Below are 15456 nucleotides of genomic sequence, written 5' to 3'. Positions count from 1 at the left end.
ACATTCTGGCCATTAGCGTCCCTGTGGTGTGATGCTGTTCCTGCCTGCCTTCATGCCGAATGTATCACATGCCGTCTCTGCCTGCTCCACCCCAGAGCCTTGGGTAGGATTTTTCCCCACAGCCACCCATCGCTGGCCATGGCAATCTCTGATCCTGGGATGGATTCCAGGCTCGTGTCTTAATAATTGCTGGTCCTGGCTGCAACCTGCCCCCACCGTGGCCACCGAGCGCTCGTTTACTCTGAGATCCGGGTTTCTCATCTGTGGAATGGCGACAGCACTCCTGATGCCAGGGCTGAGGTGGGGGAAGGATGTGGGAAGTCAGGGGACATGGGAAGGATTCTCAGGGGACACCTGTGCGTTTCTCCTGTCTTCCTGGCTCCCGCTCCCTCATCACCTGTCTGGACACCCCTCTTGCTCGCTGAGCCTCTCATTGGCAATGTTCTCCCGTGGCTGGGGAGTGGAGGGCAGAAAGGGAGGCACAAAGATGTCACCTCAGGCTTGACGGGCTGGCCCTGTGGGAGCCATTAGCTAGCTCAGTCAGGCCCACACTCTCCACCACCGCCCTGCGAACTCGTACAGACTTGCCTCACCCCTCCTGTTATAGTTCCCAAGGCAGGCCTGGGGAGGGGGGGCTGCAGCTGTGCCCCTCACTAATTCCACTCACGGACCAGGGGAACCCGCACTGATTGCCTCCACAGCCACAAATGACCTCTTTGCTCTGGAGCCAGGAGGCAGTAGGGGCAGAGATTTCCAGCACTGGCTCTGCAGACAGGCAAATCTGAGTTTGGATTCCAGCCCCACCTTTCACCCCCTCAGTTACCCTGGCTGAGTCCCTCACCAATCTGTGCCTCAGTTTCTCTTCTATAAAGCCAAGATAATAATAGCGCTTTTTTGGAGGGCTGTCATAAAGATTAACTGAAGTAAGCACAGCACAGCATGGGCCCCCGCACTTAGGAAGGGCCTCTACACACATCCTCAGAACCCAGGGATCTGAGAACGTTTTCCTCAGAGGGGGAACCTCAGCCTCCCCCCTCCCCCACCGCCCCAGGAGTGATTGTGCTGGCCTGATGCTGCCTTGCTATATAAGGTTTCTAGGCCCCACAGGTAGTGTCTGGCTCCCACTTGGCAAAGTGAGGTGAGCTGTTCAGCTAGTTCTTGGGAGCACTGGCCTGGGGTGCACTGACCTGGGTATAGATCTGGTCTAGACTGGGCCTGTCCTCTGGAGCCTCCTCCCAGCACTGTTCCATCAGCTGGATACACTCGGGGGGCCCGTGGTCAGGAGACACCAGGGGCCGGCACAGGGGAGGGGGCGATGCCACCTTCCTGATGATTTCTGCAATAAACATGTGGACGATAGACTTGAGGTGCCCAGAAGGGCTCATGGGAAGGGGTCAGCCTGGGATCCTAAGAAGGAGGGCGGGGTAGGTCTAGAGGGTGCAGGGATCAGGCCCCGAGGGTACTCTTCAGCGCCCCTGGGCATGCTGGCCAGTGGACCCGGGATCGCCCAGGGTATGGCCTGGGAGGGGGTCTCACGCTAGGAGCTGAAGAGTGGGTTTTTAATTCTGGATCTGCCCCCACCTCTCTAGGAGGTGGTGGAAAAGACTGACCTTTCTGAGCCTCAGTCTCCCCATCTGTGAAATGAGCTTAATACGCTGCCTTCTTGACAGGGGCGCAGAGGGAAGAGATAATAGATGTTAGGCACCTGGCCCCTAGCAAGCTCCCCCAAGCCACACACCCAACTACTGCCGCTTGCCAGCGATGCCCACCGATGTGCTTGAAACCTTGATGCTGTGGCTCTTGCCACCAGCCCTGTCACCTGGAGACTTTCCAATGCCAACTCCCCATGTGTGAAACAAGATTGTCTGCTTTCATTATCATCATCATTATCATTATTTTCCCAAGACAGCCCCTGCCATGATCTTCCTGTCCCCACTCCCTGTGATAAAGACCATCAGACTAAGTCGAAGTCTGAAAGATCAGCATTCTAGTTCTGGCTCTGCCACTTGCCATCACTCTGTGCCTCAGTTTCCCCATCTGACAACTGGCCGGGAAAAACCCCACCTCAGGAAGCTGTTGGGGGCCCTGAGGTTGCTGAGAGATTCACAAGGGCACTGGAAGGAAGCGGGGCTGAGTACCAAGCTCCGACTTTCAGCGGATCAGGAGGGGACTTCTACATCACCCACTTACATTCTAAGTTATAGTACCTCTCTGAGCCTCAGTTTCCTCACATATAACAAGTCATAAAATAGAACAGACCTCCTGGGGCGCCTGGGTGGCTCAGTGGGCTAAGTGTTCGACTTTGGTTCAGGTCATGATCTCACAGTTTGTGAGTTCAAGCCCTGCATCGGGCTCTGTGCTGACGGCTTAGAACCTGGAGCCTGCTTCAGTTACTGTGTCTCCCTTTCTCTCTCTGCTCCTTCCCCACTTGTGTTCTCTCTCTCTCTGTCTTTCTCTCTGTCTCTCTCTCTCTCTCTCAAAAATAAATAAATATAAATAAAATAAAAGAACAGACCTCCTAGGGCTGAGGAGGAGCCCCTGAGGAGGGCTGGGATCCTTCTCTCTTGGCCGAGAAGATGGGAGGCCCCTTGGCGCCAGTGGGGAGAAGCTTCCTTCTGGATTTTGGTCCCCTCCAATTCTTTGTGGACTCCCTAGTTGGGGGAGAGTGCATGAATCCCCATCTCATTTTACAGATAGGGAAACTGAGGCTCCTGGGAGTGAAAGAGGTCACCCACAGCTACAGGGCTGGTAAAAAGCAAACTGCAGAACTGAGCCCGATCTCCTCCAGGCCTCCATGATTTTCCTTGCCCAGGGGCTTCCAGCCTGCAGGCATCAGCCCCTGAAGGCCTCTGAGGAAAGGGTCTGGAAAGCTGTGTGTGCTTACAAAGGAGTGTGTGCAGATGGAATCAATAATACATCACACACACACACGTACAACTTTTTCAAAAGTATTCAGATGGGGTTTTGATGAATAAAATACAAATCCATTTCAAAGTGTTGCTGCTTTCAGAGCAGATTCTGTCTTTGGGTATTGTCTCCATCAGCGGATATTAAAAATCAAATTGCATGTGAGGCTCCAAACGTTTTTGACATTAAAACGGAGTCCTCGTACGTGAACGTGCTGAAGACTGCTGTCCCGTGCCAGGCCAGACCAGGTCTCATGGTCCCTCATCCTGCCCAGCCCGCTGTCCACATCCGATGCATCACCGCGATGGACCAGCCATGTCTGTGGCTGAGGGAGGCGACTACACTCCCTGCTTTGTGGGAAAATACTTCATGGACTACTCCGGATTTTAGGGCACGAACACTGAGCTTGCCCAGATCCCAGATCCCTGCTTCCCACTGAGAAGTCCTTTCCCCTCCCTGAGCCTCACTCAACTATCTTTAACGAGTGCACTTACCACCTTGCAGGGCTGTCCAGTGGTATAAAGCATATGACAGAGCTCTGGAAGCTGCAATTGCCGCCCCCACCCCCCCAACAGGATCTCGAAAAGATGTTACTTCTAAGATCAAGGAGGGTTTGCTTCCAAATTGGGAAGTCAGGAGAGAATGTGGGCTCTCACATTAGCACATCCCTGAAACCGCCCAGGCAAATAGCGCCCACCATGGGTCAGGCACTTTGTCTAAAGATCTTCACTGACTCCTCACAACCACCCTAGGCAACATGGTCCCCATTTTACAGATAAGGAAACTGAGGCTCAGAGCCCAAAAGGGATTTACTCAAAGTTATGAAGTGAATTGGCGTGGAGCTGGGCTTAGGTTGGCGTCCCCCAGTACCTGTGCTCTTAGCGTTTTATTCCCTGAGACCAGGGACAGCACGCCCCAGACGTGACAGGCCCTGGACTGACAGCCCAATCCAATGGCGGCCGTCAGGTTCCAGGCCTGATCCCTGCACCTAAAGCCTCATGGACCCCAGGCCCCCATCTGGCTGGTCTTCCCTCTCCCAGTGGGCAGATGTGGGGGGCCGGGCCACTGAGGATGTTGAACAAATGGCCTGACAAAGGTCCCCCTCCCTCCCACTTCTCCACCTCATGAATTTGGGGCTTGGAATGCTCGTTACTCACTGAGCAGTGCTTTGGTGGAGAAACAAAGGAAGCTAGGCCTCCTGTGCGTTAATGATTTTCCTTTGGGGGTGGGGGGGCTCAGCTCCATCACTGCCCTGCATTGTGGGCTGAGATGCCGGGGTGTCTGTGGGGACAGGTCCCTGGGACTGGACACAGACAACAGAAGGACAGCTAGAAGAACAGCCCAGGGTCCGGGAAACCCTGACACAGAAGGAGAGGAAATGTTTCTGAAGTTGGGCCCCGGCACCGGGGTCAGAAAAGAAAACATCTCAGACCAGGTGATGACGAGGAAGGTGTGAGTGACCATCCCGCACACCTAAAGTACAGGGACAGGGACACTCTTGAAGGAGTCCCACCTGGGCAGAGAAGCAAGTCCCTAAATATTAGACAGACATGGCCACATTAGACAGGGGCCATATGTCTGGCCCATTTTTATTCATCCCCATTCTAAAGATGAGAAAACTAAGGCTCAGAGAGGGTGAGAGATTTGTGTATAAGGTCATGTAGTAGTTAAGTGATACGGCTGGGGGAAATTGGAGTCTATATGGACACAAAGTCTATGCTAAGCAAGAGGTGTGGGTAGGGTGTGAGCATCCACAGACATGGCAGTGACCTTGGAAGAGGCAGACGGGGTTGAGGTTTTCACCCAGAGATCAATGTCTTTAGCCCCGGAGCTGGTCAGCTGCCATTTTGGCAGAGCTGCTGAAGGCTGCCTGGCTTAAGCCAAAGAAACTCAATTCTCATGGTCAAACCGGGCAACTGTGTCTGTGTGGTTATTTTCTAGCCTGGGTTTCCAATGCCCACAGAGCTCCCCAACTATATGGGGACTCCACCCAGGGAATGGCCAAGGAAGGAGGACAAGGGCTCTGTACCTTCTGCGGAGAGCCCTGAGGAGCAGTAGGGTGGGCCCCGAGTCAGCACCTCTTGCAGGACGATGCCGATGCTGAAGACATCTGCTTTGAGGGTGCCCCGTCCAGGCGCCCCGGGCCTCCGCAGCAGCTCTGGAGCCGTCCACAGCAGCTCTGCGGTCACAAGGCAAGGCCATGCCGTCTTCACCCACTGACCACCAAACCGGGCCGTGATGGGCAGGCACTTCACATATGTGATGTCACCACCCTCTACCTACAGCCCCAGGAGGATGTAGGTGCTTCTCTTCTCCCCCATTCATAGGTAAGGGGTCTGAGGTAGCTCAAGGTCACACCACGGGAAGTGCTGAAGGATTGGACATCTCCCCTGTCCCCCTGCCTCACAAGCATCCGATTTAAACAGAGGCCTCAGAAATCACTGGCAGCCCCTGCTTATCCCTGAGCTGACCTTCTGGAGCCGGCCGGGGGCGGGGAGCCCGCTGAGCATCCAGGAGCTCTGCATAACCATGGTCAGTGACCTTGAGAACAAAGCGTCCATCCACCACACAGTTTCGGGACTTGAGGCGTCCATGAGGGAAATGTCGATGGTGCAGATACCGCATGCCCTGGAGAGGACATTATGTGATGAATAAAAGGGACCCCTAGTCTTCTCAGAACCCCACAGAATCCCACAGACCTTTCCTGCCTCCTCTCACCTTCTCCCATACTGTCCAGATTTTTCTTAGACAAAGTGGAAAGAGACCAGATCTTGGAAATCTGAGCATCTCTTGTCACCCTGCCCTCCCCAGGGCCCCCATAGCTCCAGGCCCAGGAAGGGTTCTCACACGGATCAGATCCAGCAGCAGAGAGGCCTTGAAAGTCCAGTCCAGCCGCAGAGCTTCATTCCGCAGCAGGTCCTCCAGGCTGCCCCGGGAACAGTGCTCCAGTACTAGAGCACTGACCCCGGGGGCCACAAAGAAACCCAGGCAGGCAGCAACATTCTCATGCCGCATCTCCCGCATCTGTTGGGGCAATGGGCATCTTAGTAGCTTCAGGAGCTCGTCAAAGGCTGGATCAGGTACAGTCCACATCTGAGCCTCCAGTATTTAGCACCCAGCACAGGGAAGAGCACAGAGAGACACAGAAATGTTGGGTGGATGGACGGATAGATGGATGAATGGATGATGGATGGATGGTTGGACGGACAGACGGATGGATGGATGGATGGATGGATGGATGGATGGATGAATGGATGATAGATGGATGAATGGATGGGTAGATGGATAGATGGATATGTGGATGGATATATGGATGGATGGATGGATGCATGGATGGTTGCATGGATGGATGCATGGATGGATGCATGGATAAGTGGATGAACAAGTGAGTGGAAGTGTCATGGGTGAATAAGTGAATAAGCTATGGCAACTACCACAGTATAGGAATCTAGGCCAGTTTCCCAACCTAAGTGGCACCATGGACCTGAAAACTGTAAATTGTCTCCCCTAAGACTCAGGGACTGATGAGGAGAGGAAGAAGAGCAGAAAGGACCAGAGCCAAAATAGCCTCTGTCATGGCTGCCCTGCAGGTCGGAGAGCTAGAACCCAACCAGCAATGCTAGCATTTGTCCAAGCAGGAAAGATGGAGCCCTTGTTTGGTGTGGCTCACAAAAACAGTTCAAGGGTCAACTAAGTGGGAGAGATCTGAATACTCTCTCCCTTGGAGATTCACCATTGTATTAGTATATGTGGTGAATTGAGAATGGCCTCAATCCTTTGACATTCTTGACATCAAGAAGTGGTACTTCTGCCCTTTGCCCTTGAATATGAGTGAGTTCTGTGATGACTGTGGCCAAAAGAACATAGTGGACGTGGTCTCATGCATCTTGGGTCTGGGTCTTGGGACATTGGCAGCGTCTATTTCCTGTCTCTTGGAGCCTTCTCTGTTGGAGCCCTGAATGGCTGCAAGAAGTCCTTCTACCCAGAGTCACCACACTGGAGAGACCATGGGGAGAGGCCCTGAGTCTACACAGAGCGGAAAGACAGCTCTAGCAAAGCCCATCTTTCCAAATGCCCTGCCAACCATGTAAGTAACCGTGCATGTAAAAAAAGCCATCTTAGGCCTTCTGGGGGTTCAGCAAACTTTTCTATAAAAGCCCAAATAGTAAATATTTTAGGCTTTGCAGGTCATACAGGCTCTGTCACAATACTTACCTCTGCCATCAGAGGACGAAATTCAATATAGACAAAATGTAAACGAATGAGCATGAGTCCCAGTAAAGCTTTTTTCTATAAAAACAGGCAGTGGACCTGGTTTAGACTGGAAGCCATAGTTTGCCAACCTCTGATGGCCCATTTATAAGCTGAGTACCATTGAGTGACCCCCAACCAATCCCAAGTAGAACCAAAGAATTGCTCAGCTGAGCCCTGCCCAAATTTTCTACCCCCACAATTCTAAGATATTATAAAAATGATTGTTACCTTAAGCCACTACATTTCGGGGGAAGTTGTTACATAGTCTTAGATAACCAGAACATATTAAAGGTTCTGAGAAGCCCTATAGCTAACCCAAACAATTTCCAAACTTATTTGACCACATATAGGACCTTTTCTTTTAAGAAACATCTATTCACGGGGGGCCTGGGTGGCTCAGTTGGTTAAGCATCCGACTCTTGTTTCCAGCTCAGGTCATGATCTCACAGTGCAGAGCCTGCTAGGGATTCCCTCTCCCTTTCTCTCTGCCNAAAGAAAGAAAGAAAGAAAGAAAGAAAGAAAGAAAGAAAGAAAGAAAGAAAGAAAGAAAGAAAGATCTATCCATTCTGGATGCCAGATGCCCACTAGGAAATGCCTAACCTAACCTCCAGCCACTTAATCTTTCCAAACTTGATTTCAGATGGTGGCCATATGGGCAACGATAATAATAAAATTCACCATTTGCCAAAGGCACACTGCTGGCCAGAGACAGTTCTAGGTTATTTCATATGTTCTCTCCAATCTTCCTAATTCCCCAGAGGGTGGATTTCATCAGCTCTTTGCAGGACAGCTATGCGTCTCATAGAGGCAGAATTCTACCTGGGACCTTCCCAATTCCAGTCCTGCACTCTGTGCTCCAGCCCACGGTGCCTCTCAGGATAGTGACAACCTCAGGGGTGAAGGGGCTTATGTGGTTAGTGATGCCAAGTGATCGGAAGCTCCCCGAGGGAAGGAACCCTGTCTTCTCCACGGCTGTACTCCCAAACCTAAGACATGACCTGGCACATATGTGGTGCTCAAAACACAGTGGCTAAATGGGTGGATGGCTGGGGGGATGGAGGGTACAGGAGGGTGTTAGTGATACTGCAGGACGGGGCTGTGCCCCTGGTGGTCGTGGTGATGGTCATGCTGAGGTGGTGATGTGACTTTGGGAACGCTCGTGGGTGAAGATGAGTGTGTAACTGTGGTTGAGGCGTCGGCCATGGGGCAGCAATTGTGACGATGGAGAGGACTCCTTTCTGAGGCTAGAAGCTTCCACTTTGAGTGGGGATCATTCCATACCAGTAGTGGTCTCCTGACAGCACCCGCTCTGCAGCCACCCTCCACAGCCTCCATGGCCCTACCTTTCTCAGGAGGTTGAGGCAGCTGGGCCGCAGCTCAGGGGTGGTGCCCGCTTCAAGCCTCTTCAGCCACACCCACTCCCCCTGTTGAAGGAAAAGCAAAAAGTTCACCACTGCTGGTCTCCAGCTGTGTGACCTTGGGTAGATCCCTCCATGTCTCTGAGCCTTGGCTCCTTCCCCATGAGTCTATCTTTTCTGTGTCCTGCAAGTTAGGCAGGGCCGGGTCAGAAGAAATCGAGTGAGACCTTCACTTTGGTGGGGCAGAGCCAGGGGCGTTGGCTGAAAGACCGAGTTCAGTCCTCACCCCGCCACTATCTTAACTCTGTCTGTGACCTTGGGCAAGTGACTTTGGTTCTCCGACCCTCATGTTCCAATTCTGTAAAGCGAAGATGACATCCACATCCACAGAGCAAGAGCTAACACTTGGTGCATATCAGGGGTGTTAGCTCCCAGTGTCAAGATCAACTTTACTTGGCAGGCTTCAGGCACCCAAGACACCCCAAAGCCCGTGAAGTGCTGGGGGCTCTGTGACCCAGAGAGTGTAGGAGAGGGGAGGGTGGGAGAGAAGGAAGCCTCGGGCTGGGACTCTGTCTTCGCCCCGGCCTGGCCCAGAGCTAGCTGCAATCTCAGCCCTCTCTCCCCTGTCACGGATAGATTTCTGCCTCGTCAGCCTCACCCACAGCCTGTCAGCTAACTCAGAGGAGCAGACAGAACACACTTTGCACATTATTAAAGCCTCCTTTCAGCATGAAAGAAAAAAAAAAAAAAAAAAAGGTGGGATTCCCCTGGGGAGAAAGTGGGAAAGAAGGATCATAAGCCTCATGTCGCTTCCCGTACGATTAGCCCTGAGTCACAGAATCTGAGCATCGGAGTATCACTGAATTGTCAAGTTGGAGAATGCGGCACCCGAGAAACCCCAGTGTCCTCAACCCCTTTAGAATCCTGCTGCTCGAATCGCTCACTTTGTGGCCTCCCAGTCAGCTGGTGGTCTGGGGCTGTGTGCTTCCCTGACCTCTGGGCCTCAGGGAGCTGGGATCTCACTGTCCCTTGCCAACACCGGCAGGAGGGTGACCCAGTCTGGTCTGGGGCTGAGAGGGGCCCTGGGTGGACCCAGGCTGGGAGAGCCCAGGCCCAAGTGCCCAGGAACTGGTTGTTTCCCAAGGTCAGATGGCAAACCATGCTGAGCTGGGAGGTGAGAGCCGACTCCACTCCTACCAGGTCACTGATTTGCTGTGGGACCCAGGAAAGTCACTGCCCCTCTTCAAGCCTCGGGCTCCCATTCTGTAGCAGGAGCAGGGCATACAGAAGCCCAAGAGGCTGTGGGTTGCCTCAGCTTCTCCCAAACTGACTGTAGCTCCTCGGGCCCAAACATGAGTTGGCAGAGCCCCTCACCTGGTACAGGGCCACATTGGTGGGCTCCTGCGGGGCTGGTAGGCTCCTTGCTGACCCCTGGGCCACCGACCTCAGGCTCCCGCCGTCCGCCGCACTCCTGGACTCGCTCACGCTGTCCACGGGCAGCCTCTGGAGGGGTCAGTGGTCAAGAGCCTGGATCAGGCCTCAGTCAGTGGCTTGCCCACCCGGCCCAGTGCCTGCCCCCCTACCCGTCTGCTGGGCGGCCGATGGATGAAGGTGAGCTCCTGGGCCGTTAGCAGGATCCGGTGGGCGCCCCGCACCAGCTGCAGCTGTTGGATGCCCAATCTGGAGGCAAGAGAAAGTGCAAGGCAGAGGGAGGGCGTACGCCTCACTCCCACCTTGATCCCCCCTCCTCGGCCCTGCGCTGACCCGGAGTCCTCTCTCTGTTTCGCTCCCTGTGTCCCCAGCAGTCCCAGCTGGGCCGAGAGGGCACCCCTGAGCACCACCCCCCACNAGCTGCCTGGAGGCCTCCTGGGGTGAGGGCTGGGGGCGGAGCGCTGTCCCTCCCGCCTGCAGCTGAGGCTCAGGGACCCTGAGGCTTTCAGACTGGGAAGAACTGTTTTCAACACTGAAGGGCCCTGGGAATGTCCTGATCAAGCCCTCATTGTGCGAGTTCATAGCCTGAGGCTCAGGGAGGGGCAGTCTTGTGTAAGGTCCCAGGCTTCTTCCCCAACTTCCCAAAGGACCTTTTCACGAGGCCCTCCAGCCTCGGCAGGGCCCCCCAACTGAGGCTCCAGGGTGGACTGGCGGGTGGGACTGTCCTGAGGTCCTGAGATGGAGGGAGTGAAGGCCTGCAGAGTGCGGGGAGAGGCCCTGTGGGTGGGCGACACCAGGGGGCAGAATGAGGCTCCGGAGCAGAGTCTCACCTGATGAGGCAAGTGAGGGTCCCACCAGCCAGCACCAGGACACAGGCCAGGGCAAAAGCGAGGAAGCTGCCTGGGAGCTGGGCATCTGTGGGCGACGCAGGGTGGACATGAGTAGGGCAGCCCCCTTCACCCAGCTCTTCCACCTACTCCTGGGCCTTCCTCTGGGAAATGGGGACACAAACCCCAACCCAGACCCTCCTCAGGGATGAGGCTCAGAATGGCCCTCGTGTGGGAAGCCCTATCTGTGGTCATCCCACACAGGTATTGATTCCCAGTGTTTCTGTCTGGGTTGGGGGGCTCCCTGTCCCCGGACGCCCATGGACCCTGCTCGGATCCCCTGTAAGGGGTCCTGGTCACACTATGGTCTTTTGTCTGCGGGCATATCAGGTCTCTTTCCAACAGAGTAGCTGGGTAGCAGGGCCTGTGTCTTAATCCATCTCACTGTCCCTGGTGCCTAACACAGAGCCTGGACAGGGCAGGTGCTGCATAAAAATTTGTATCCCTGGGGCGCCTGGGTGGCTTAGTCGGTTGAGCGTCCGACTTTCGCTTAGGTCATGATCTCGCGGTTCGTGGGTTCGAGCCCCACAACGGGCGCTGACTGCCAGCTCAGAGCCTGGAGCCTGTTTCAGTCTGTGACTCCCTCTCTCTCTGACCCTCCCCTGCTCACGCTGTCTCTCTCTCTCTCTCTCCTAGAAATAAAGAAAACATTTAAAAAAAAATTTGTATCCCTGTCAAATTCTTGCCCTACTTCTTGCATACCCCCAGTGATGGGCCCTTCACTACCTGTTTGGACAGTCAGTTTCATTGTCCATCACTCTGACCATTTAAGAGAGCCTTCCTGACACTGAATCCAAATCTCTGGCCCTCATGTCAGGAGTTAGATGTAACGGGGCTGTTAAAGATCTGGGCAAGGTTGGGAAGGCAACCCTACTCTGCTTGGGCAACCCTAGCACAGCTTAGGCTGACAAGGATGCGAAACGCCCAGCCCCAATCTGGAGAAAGGACGTTGACCTCCACTACCACAGCTTCCTTGCCTCCTCCCTTCTTCCTTTCCCAGGAGGATGAGCTCTGCTATCTCACCCCTGCTGAAGGCCTCCGATCTGAGTTAAGTCCTTCATAATAATAGCAGCAAATACCTTGCAATCCCTACTATACAACTGTGCATTGTATTGCATTAAACAGCTATTCTGACGATGCTACGTATTTCATCAGTTACTCTGCACAATGACCCCTGGATGTAGGTAGGGTCTTGATCACAATTTTGTAGAAGAGGAGACAGAGAGAAGTAACTGTCTGTGAGCAGCAGAGCCCGGGTTAAAACCCCGGCAGTTTTGCTCTGACATCTGGGCTCCTAACTCCTAACAGGCGTTATTGTGCCTCTCGCCCAGGCTCGGAGAAGGTAAGCTTTGAGCCTTGATCTGCAGGGATGAGGGAACAAACGCACGGTGTGTGGCAGAAAAGCACAGTGTGCCCCAGGCCTAGGGGGCAGCGAGTGCCAAGGTTCTGAAGCAGGAGCGGCCTGCGATCCAGGGGAGGGCAGAGCAGAGCAGGACAGACCAAGGCGCTGAGCGGGACTGGGCGCTGTGAAGTCAGAGGCCAGGACTCTGGCTTGGCTCCGGGTGAGGCCAAGCCTCTGCAGGTCCTGGTGGGGGAGTGTCAGATCCTATTATGTTTCCAAAGGATCCTCCAACCTGCCAGGTTGTACAAGGATGGGGGGAGGCAGGGCAGTGACCCAGTGAGGGACAATGAGGGCCTGGCCCAGGATGGAGGCAGTGACTGGTAAACGGCTCTGCTTCTGGGCAAGTTCTAAAAATGGCGCCCCCAGGGTATGCTGACCGACTGGATGTGGGGTGTGAAGAGACAGGGTTCTTGCACCTCTGGGAGGTTGGGGGTGCCATTTCCTGCAGCGGGGAAGACCCCGGGAGGCAGGCTGGGGGACAGATCAGGAGTTGAGCTTCAGACAACATCAAGTTTGAGATGCCGACCAGACATCCAGGTGTCAGTAGCATCTTGCTGGACATGTCAACTAGGAGGTTGGGCAGATGTGGAAGTTAAGAGACAGCAAGGCTGGAGATGTCCATCTGGGGGCCACGAGAGTGGGTAAGACACAACTGGAGGGGGCACACAGAGAAAACAGGAAGGCTCAAAGCATCAAGCCGCAGGAGTCGGTGTTAATAGGTCAGGACTGTAGAACAGAAAAGGTGACTGAGAAGGTGACGAGTGAGGGGGTCCTGGAGAGAGACGGAGCAGCAGGGAGGACGGGAGGCCAGCTCACCAGCTGAGCAGGAATGCTCGTGTTAAGAGAATAGTGGAGAGAGCGCAGAGGACTCCAGGGAAGGGGGGAAGGGACATTTAATCCAGATAGCACCGACGCATTCCAACGGATCTTGTTGCCAGAGGGAGTCAAGGAATAAAGCTTAGGCTGGAAGGAGACATGAGTGAATAGATCTCTAAGGTTAGCATCCCAGACAGGAACAATGGGGGAAACAAAGAACGCAGTACGTCCTCTTGGCGACAAGATCCTGAGACACATGAAAGAGAGAAGACAGCCCTCAACAGGACAAGTCCAGCCGGTCCCTGTGCTCCTAGGTGCCACTTGGGGGAGTGGGTCTCACTGAGAGCAGGTGACCATGTAGCCCCTTCCCATCTCCTCGGAAGTACAAGCCCGCTCCTGGGGTCTGCCCCACCCCTGCCTCACGCAAGGGCAAGGGGTTGAGGGTGCCAGGTCTTTGCTCCTATTTCTACGTGAGAAATGGAGACCCGGAGAGGGTATGCAGCTTGCCCAAGGTCCCGCATCTAGTCAGCGGCAGCCCTAAGTACATTTGCCCCAGAGCCCCGCTGTCTGGTCCCTCAGTCCACGGTGGTGATCATTTGTACTGGTGACAATTGTGACAACACAGGCCAGAGTGTGAGTTGCCGTTTTTAGATCCCTGAGAGAAGATACATCCTGAGGCTGCTGCTCAGGCTCCCACCACCCCTTGGGGTCCCCTCCCAGAGCCCCATCTCAGAGCACCTGCCCTCACCCTGTCCCCCATTACTCGGTGAGCTCCATCCTTGAGTGCTGGCAGTGACCACGAGTCTTATCTGCCATTGCATCCCCGGTTCTCAGCACTGAGTGTAGGACACAGTGGGTGCCCAATAAATGTTTGCTGATTGATTTGTTGAATGAATTAATCAAAACCTGTTAGATGGTGAAATCTGTGATCTAGGGCTGACGGAGGAGGATCTACTCTGAGTTCCTTCAGCCCTTGGCTGCCCTCTTCATGGCTCTGATTGCACTGTATTGTAGTGTTTTCAGCTGTCCCTGTCTCTGCCACCAGACAGAAGCTCCTGGAAAGCAGGTCCTGGGGCTGGGGAAGTACATCAGCTCAATGAGGTCAGGGACACCAGTTCATTCATTCCTACATCCCCGGGGCTGCACACAGTGCCTGACACGTGGGAGATCCTCCAGCAATATTTGCGGAAGAAAAGGGGCAGAGAAACAATTGGGTGAAGGCTGCTTCTCATGAGCTACCTTCTAGTCTGGGGAACAGATGCACGGGACACACACCCTATGAACATGAAGCAATTCACCCAGGGGCTGTGGGGAGCACAGTGAGAGGGGGCAGCCCTGACTGATAAGACAGGTAAGATTTAACCAGGCAAGGTGAGGAGCTCCCCAGGAAGAGGAAAACGCATTGGATGGTTGGATGGATGGATAGATGAATGGATGGATGGGTGATGAATTACCTCTCATGCAAAGCATATTGGGGTCAAACCAGCAGCTGGAGTCACGTGCCGGAGGGGCCCCTCCTGGAAAATGTATGGCCCTGTCCAGGGGCTGCACTTGCCACGTGCCTGTGTCCAGAATGTGGGTGGGGACCAGCTGGCTTCCCCGACCATCTGTGTCCAAAATGACGTACTGAGCCAACCTCCTGCCCTTCTCATCCGTCCGGATCCTCTGGCTAAAGCCAGCCACGTTCAGAGCCCCTGTGTGGTCCCCCAAGTGGGCCCCCGAGAGCCCTGCCCCATGGCTCTCAGAGCGGTTCAGGGCATGGGCCAGCAGGACAACAGCATCATAGATGGTCCCAAAGAGCGGGGACACCTGTGGAAGAGAAGGTCCCTCAACCCCATAAGCCCGGGGCACAGGCTCCCAGACATCTCTGAGCCCTGCCAGCAGCAGTTGTGTGGATTATATCCCCTCCCCGCCCCCAACACAGCCCTCTCTTATGCCCCACCGTGACCTCAGTCCCCACTCAGTGGCATCACAGTGTCTGTGGCCACCGCCATCTCCGACATCTCACAGGCACAGGTCGACCCTGCCTGATAGGTCTAAAGCAGAGCCCCTGGTTCTTTAAGGTTCCGTCTGGTTCTCCTACACAAACCCTTCGGGCATTTTCGGAAACCAAGCTACCACCTGGCCGGCTTCTCGAATCTAGGTTGGGTTCCCCATGCCTCTCTTTCTCTCTTCCAGTTCGTCGTTGGATCTTTTTGGTTTTATTTCACAATATATTCCTAACACACCTGACCCCTCACCCCTCTACTCCTGCCGTCTGGATCCGAGCCCCTCCCGGCTCACCTCGTCCCCACGGGAGCCCCCTTGCTTCACCTCTGTCTCTTCAGGTGCCATTCAGGCAACCAAAACAATATTTTAACTATATATATATATATATATATATATATAAATCAAATTATTT

At 54.3% G+C, this 15456-nt stretch overlaps 1 protein-coding gene across 1 annotated transcript in view; it reads right to left on the bottom strand.

Annotated features, from left to right (window-relative positions):
• Window positions 1-15456, bottom strand: part of LOC144242690 (guanylate cyclase D-like) — a 36732-nt gene that overhangs the window by 16366 nt on the left and 4910 nt on the right. Inside the window, exons 3-11 of the mRNA XM_077777676.1 lie at window positions 14510-14864; window positions 10781-10865; window positions 10103-10199; window positions 9894-10022; window positions 8505-8585; window positions 5755-5931; window positions 5379-5535; window positions 4937-5086; window positions 1188-1336 (exon numbers count right to left, since the gene is read on the bottom strand). Coding sequence (XP_077633802.1) covers window positions 1188-1336; window positions 4937-5086; window positions 5379-5535; window positions 5755-5931; window positions 8505-8585; window positions 9894-10022; window positions 10103-10199; window positions 10781-10865; window positions 14510-14864 — 1380 coding nt within the window. The remainder of the gene's footprint in view (window positions 1-1187; window positions 1337-4936; window positions 5087-5378; window positions 5536-5754; window positions 5932-8504; window positions 8586-9893; window positions 10023-10102; window positions 10200-10780; window positions 10866-14509; window positions 14865-15456) is intronic.

Source organism: Crocuta crocuta, unplaced genomic scaffold (assembly GCF_008692635.1).
Source record: "Crocuta crocuta isolate KB4526 unplaced genomic scaffold, BGI_CrCroc_1.0 scaffold271, whole genome shotgun sequence".
Classification (NCBI taxonomy): Eukaryota; Metazoa; Chordata; class Mammalia; order Carnivora; family Hyaenidae; genus Crocuta; species Crocuta crocuta.
The sequence above is the reverse complement of the archived record's forward strand: the minus strand, read 5'-3'. Positions and strand labels throughout refer to the sequence as shown.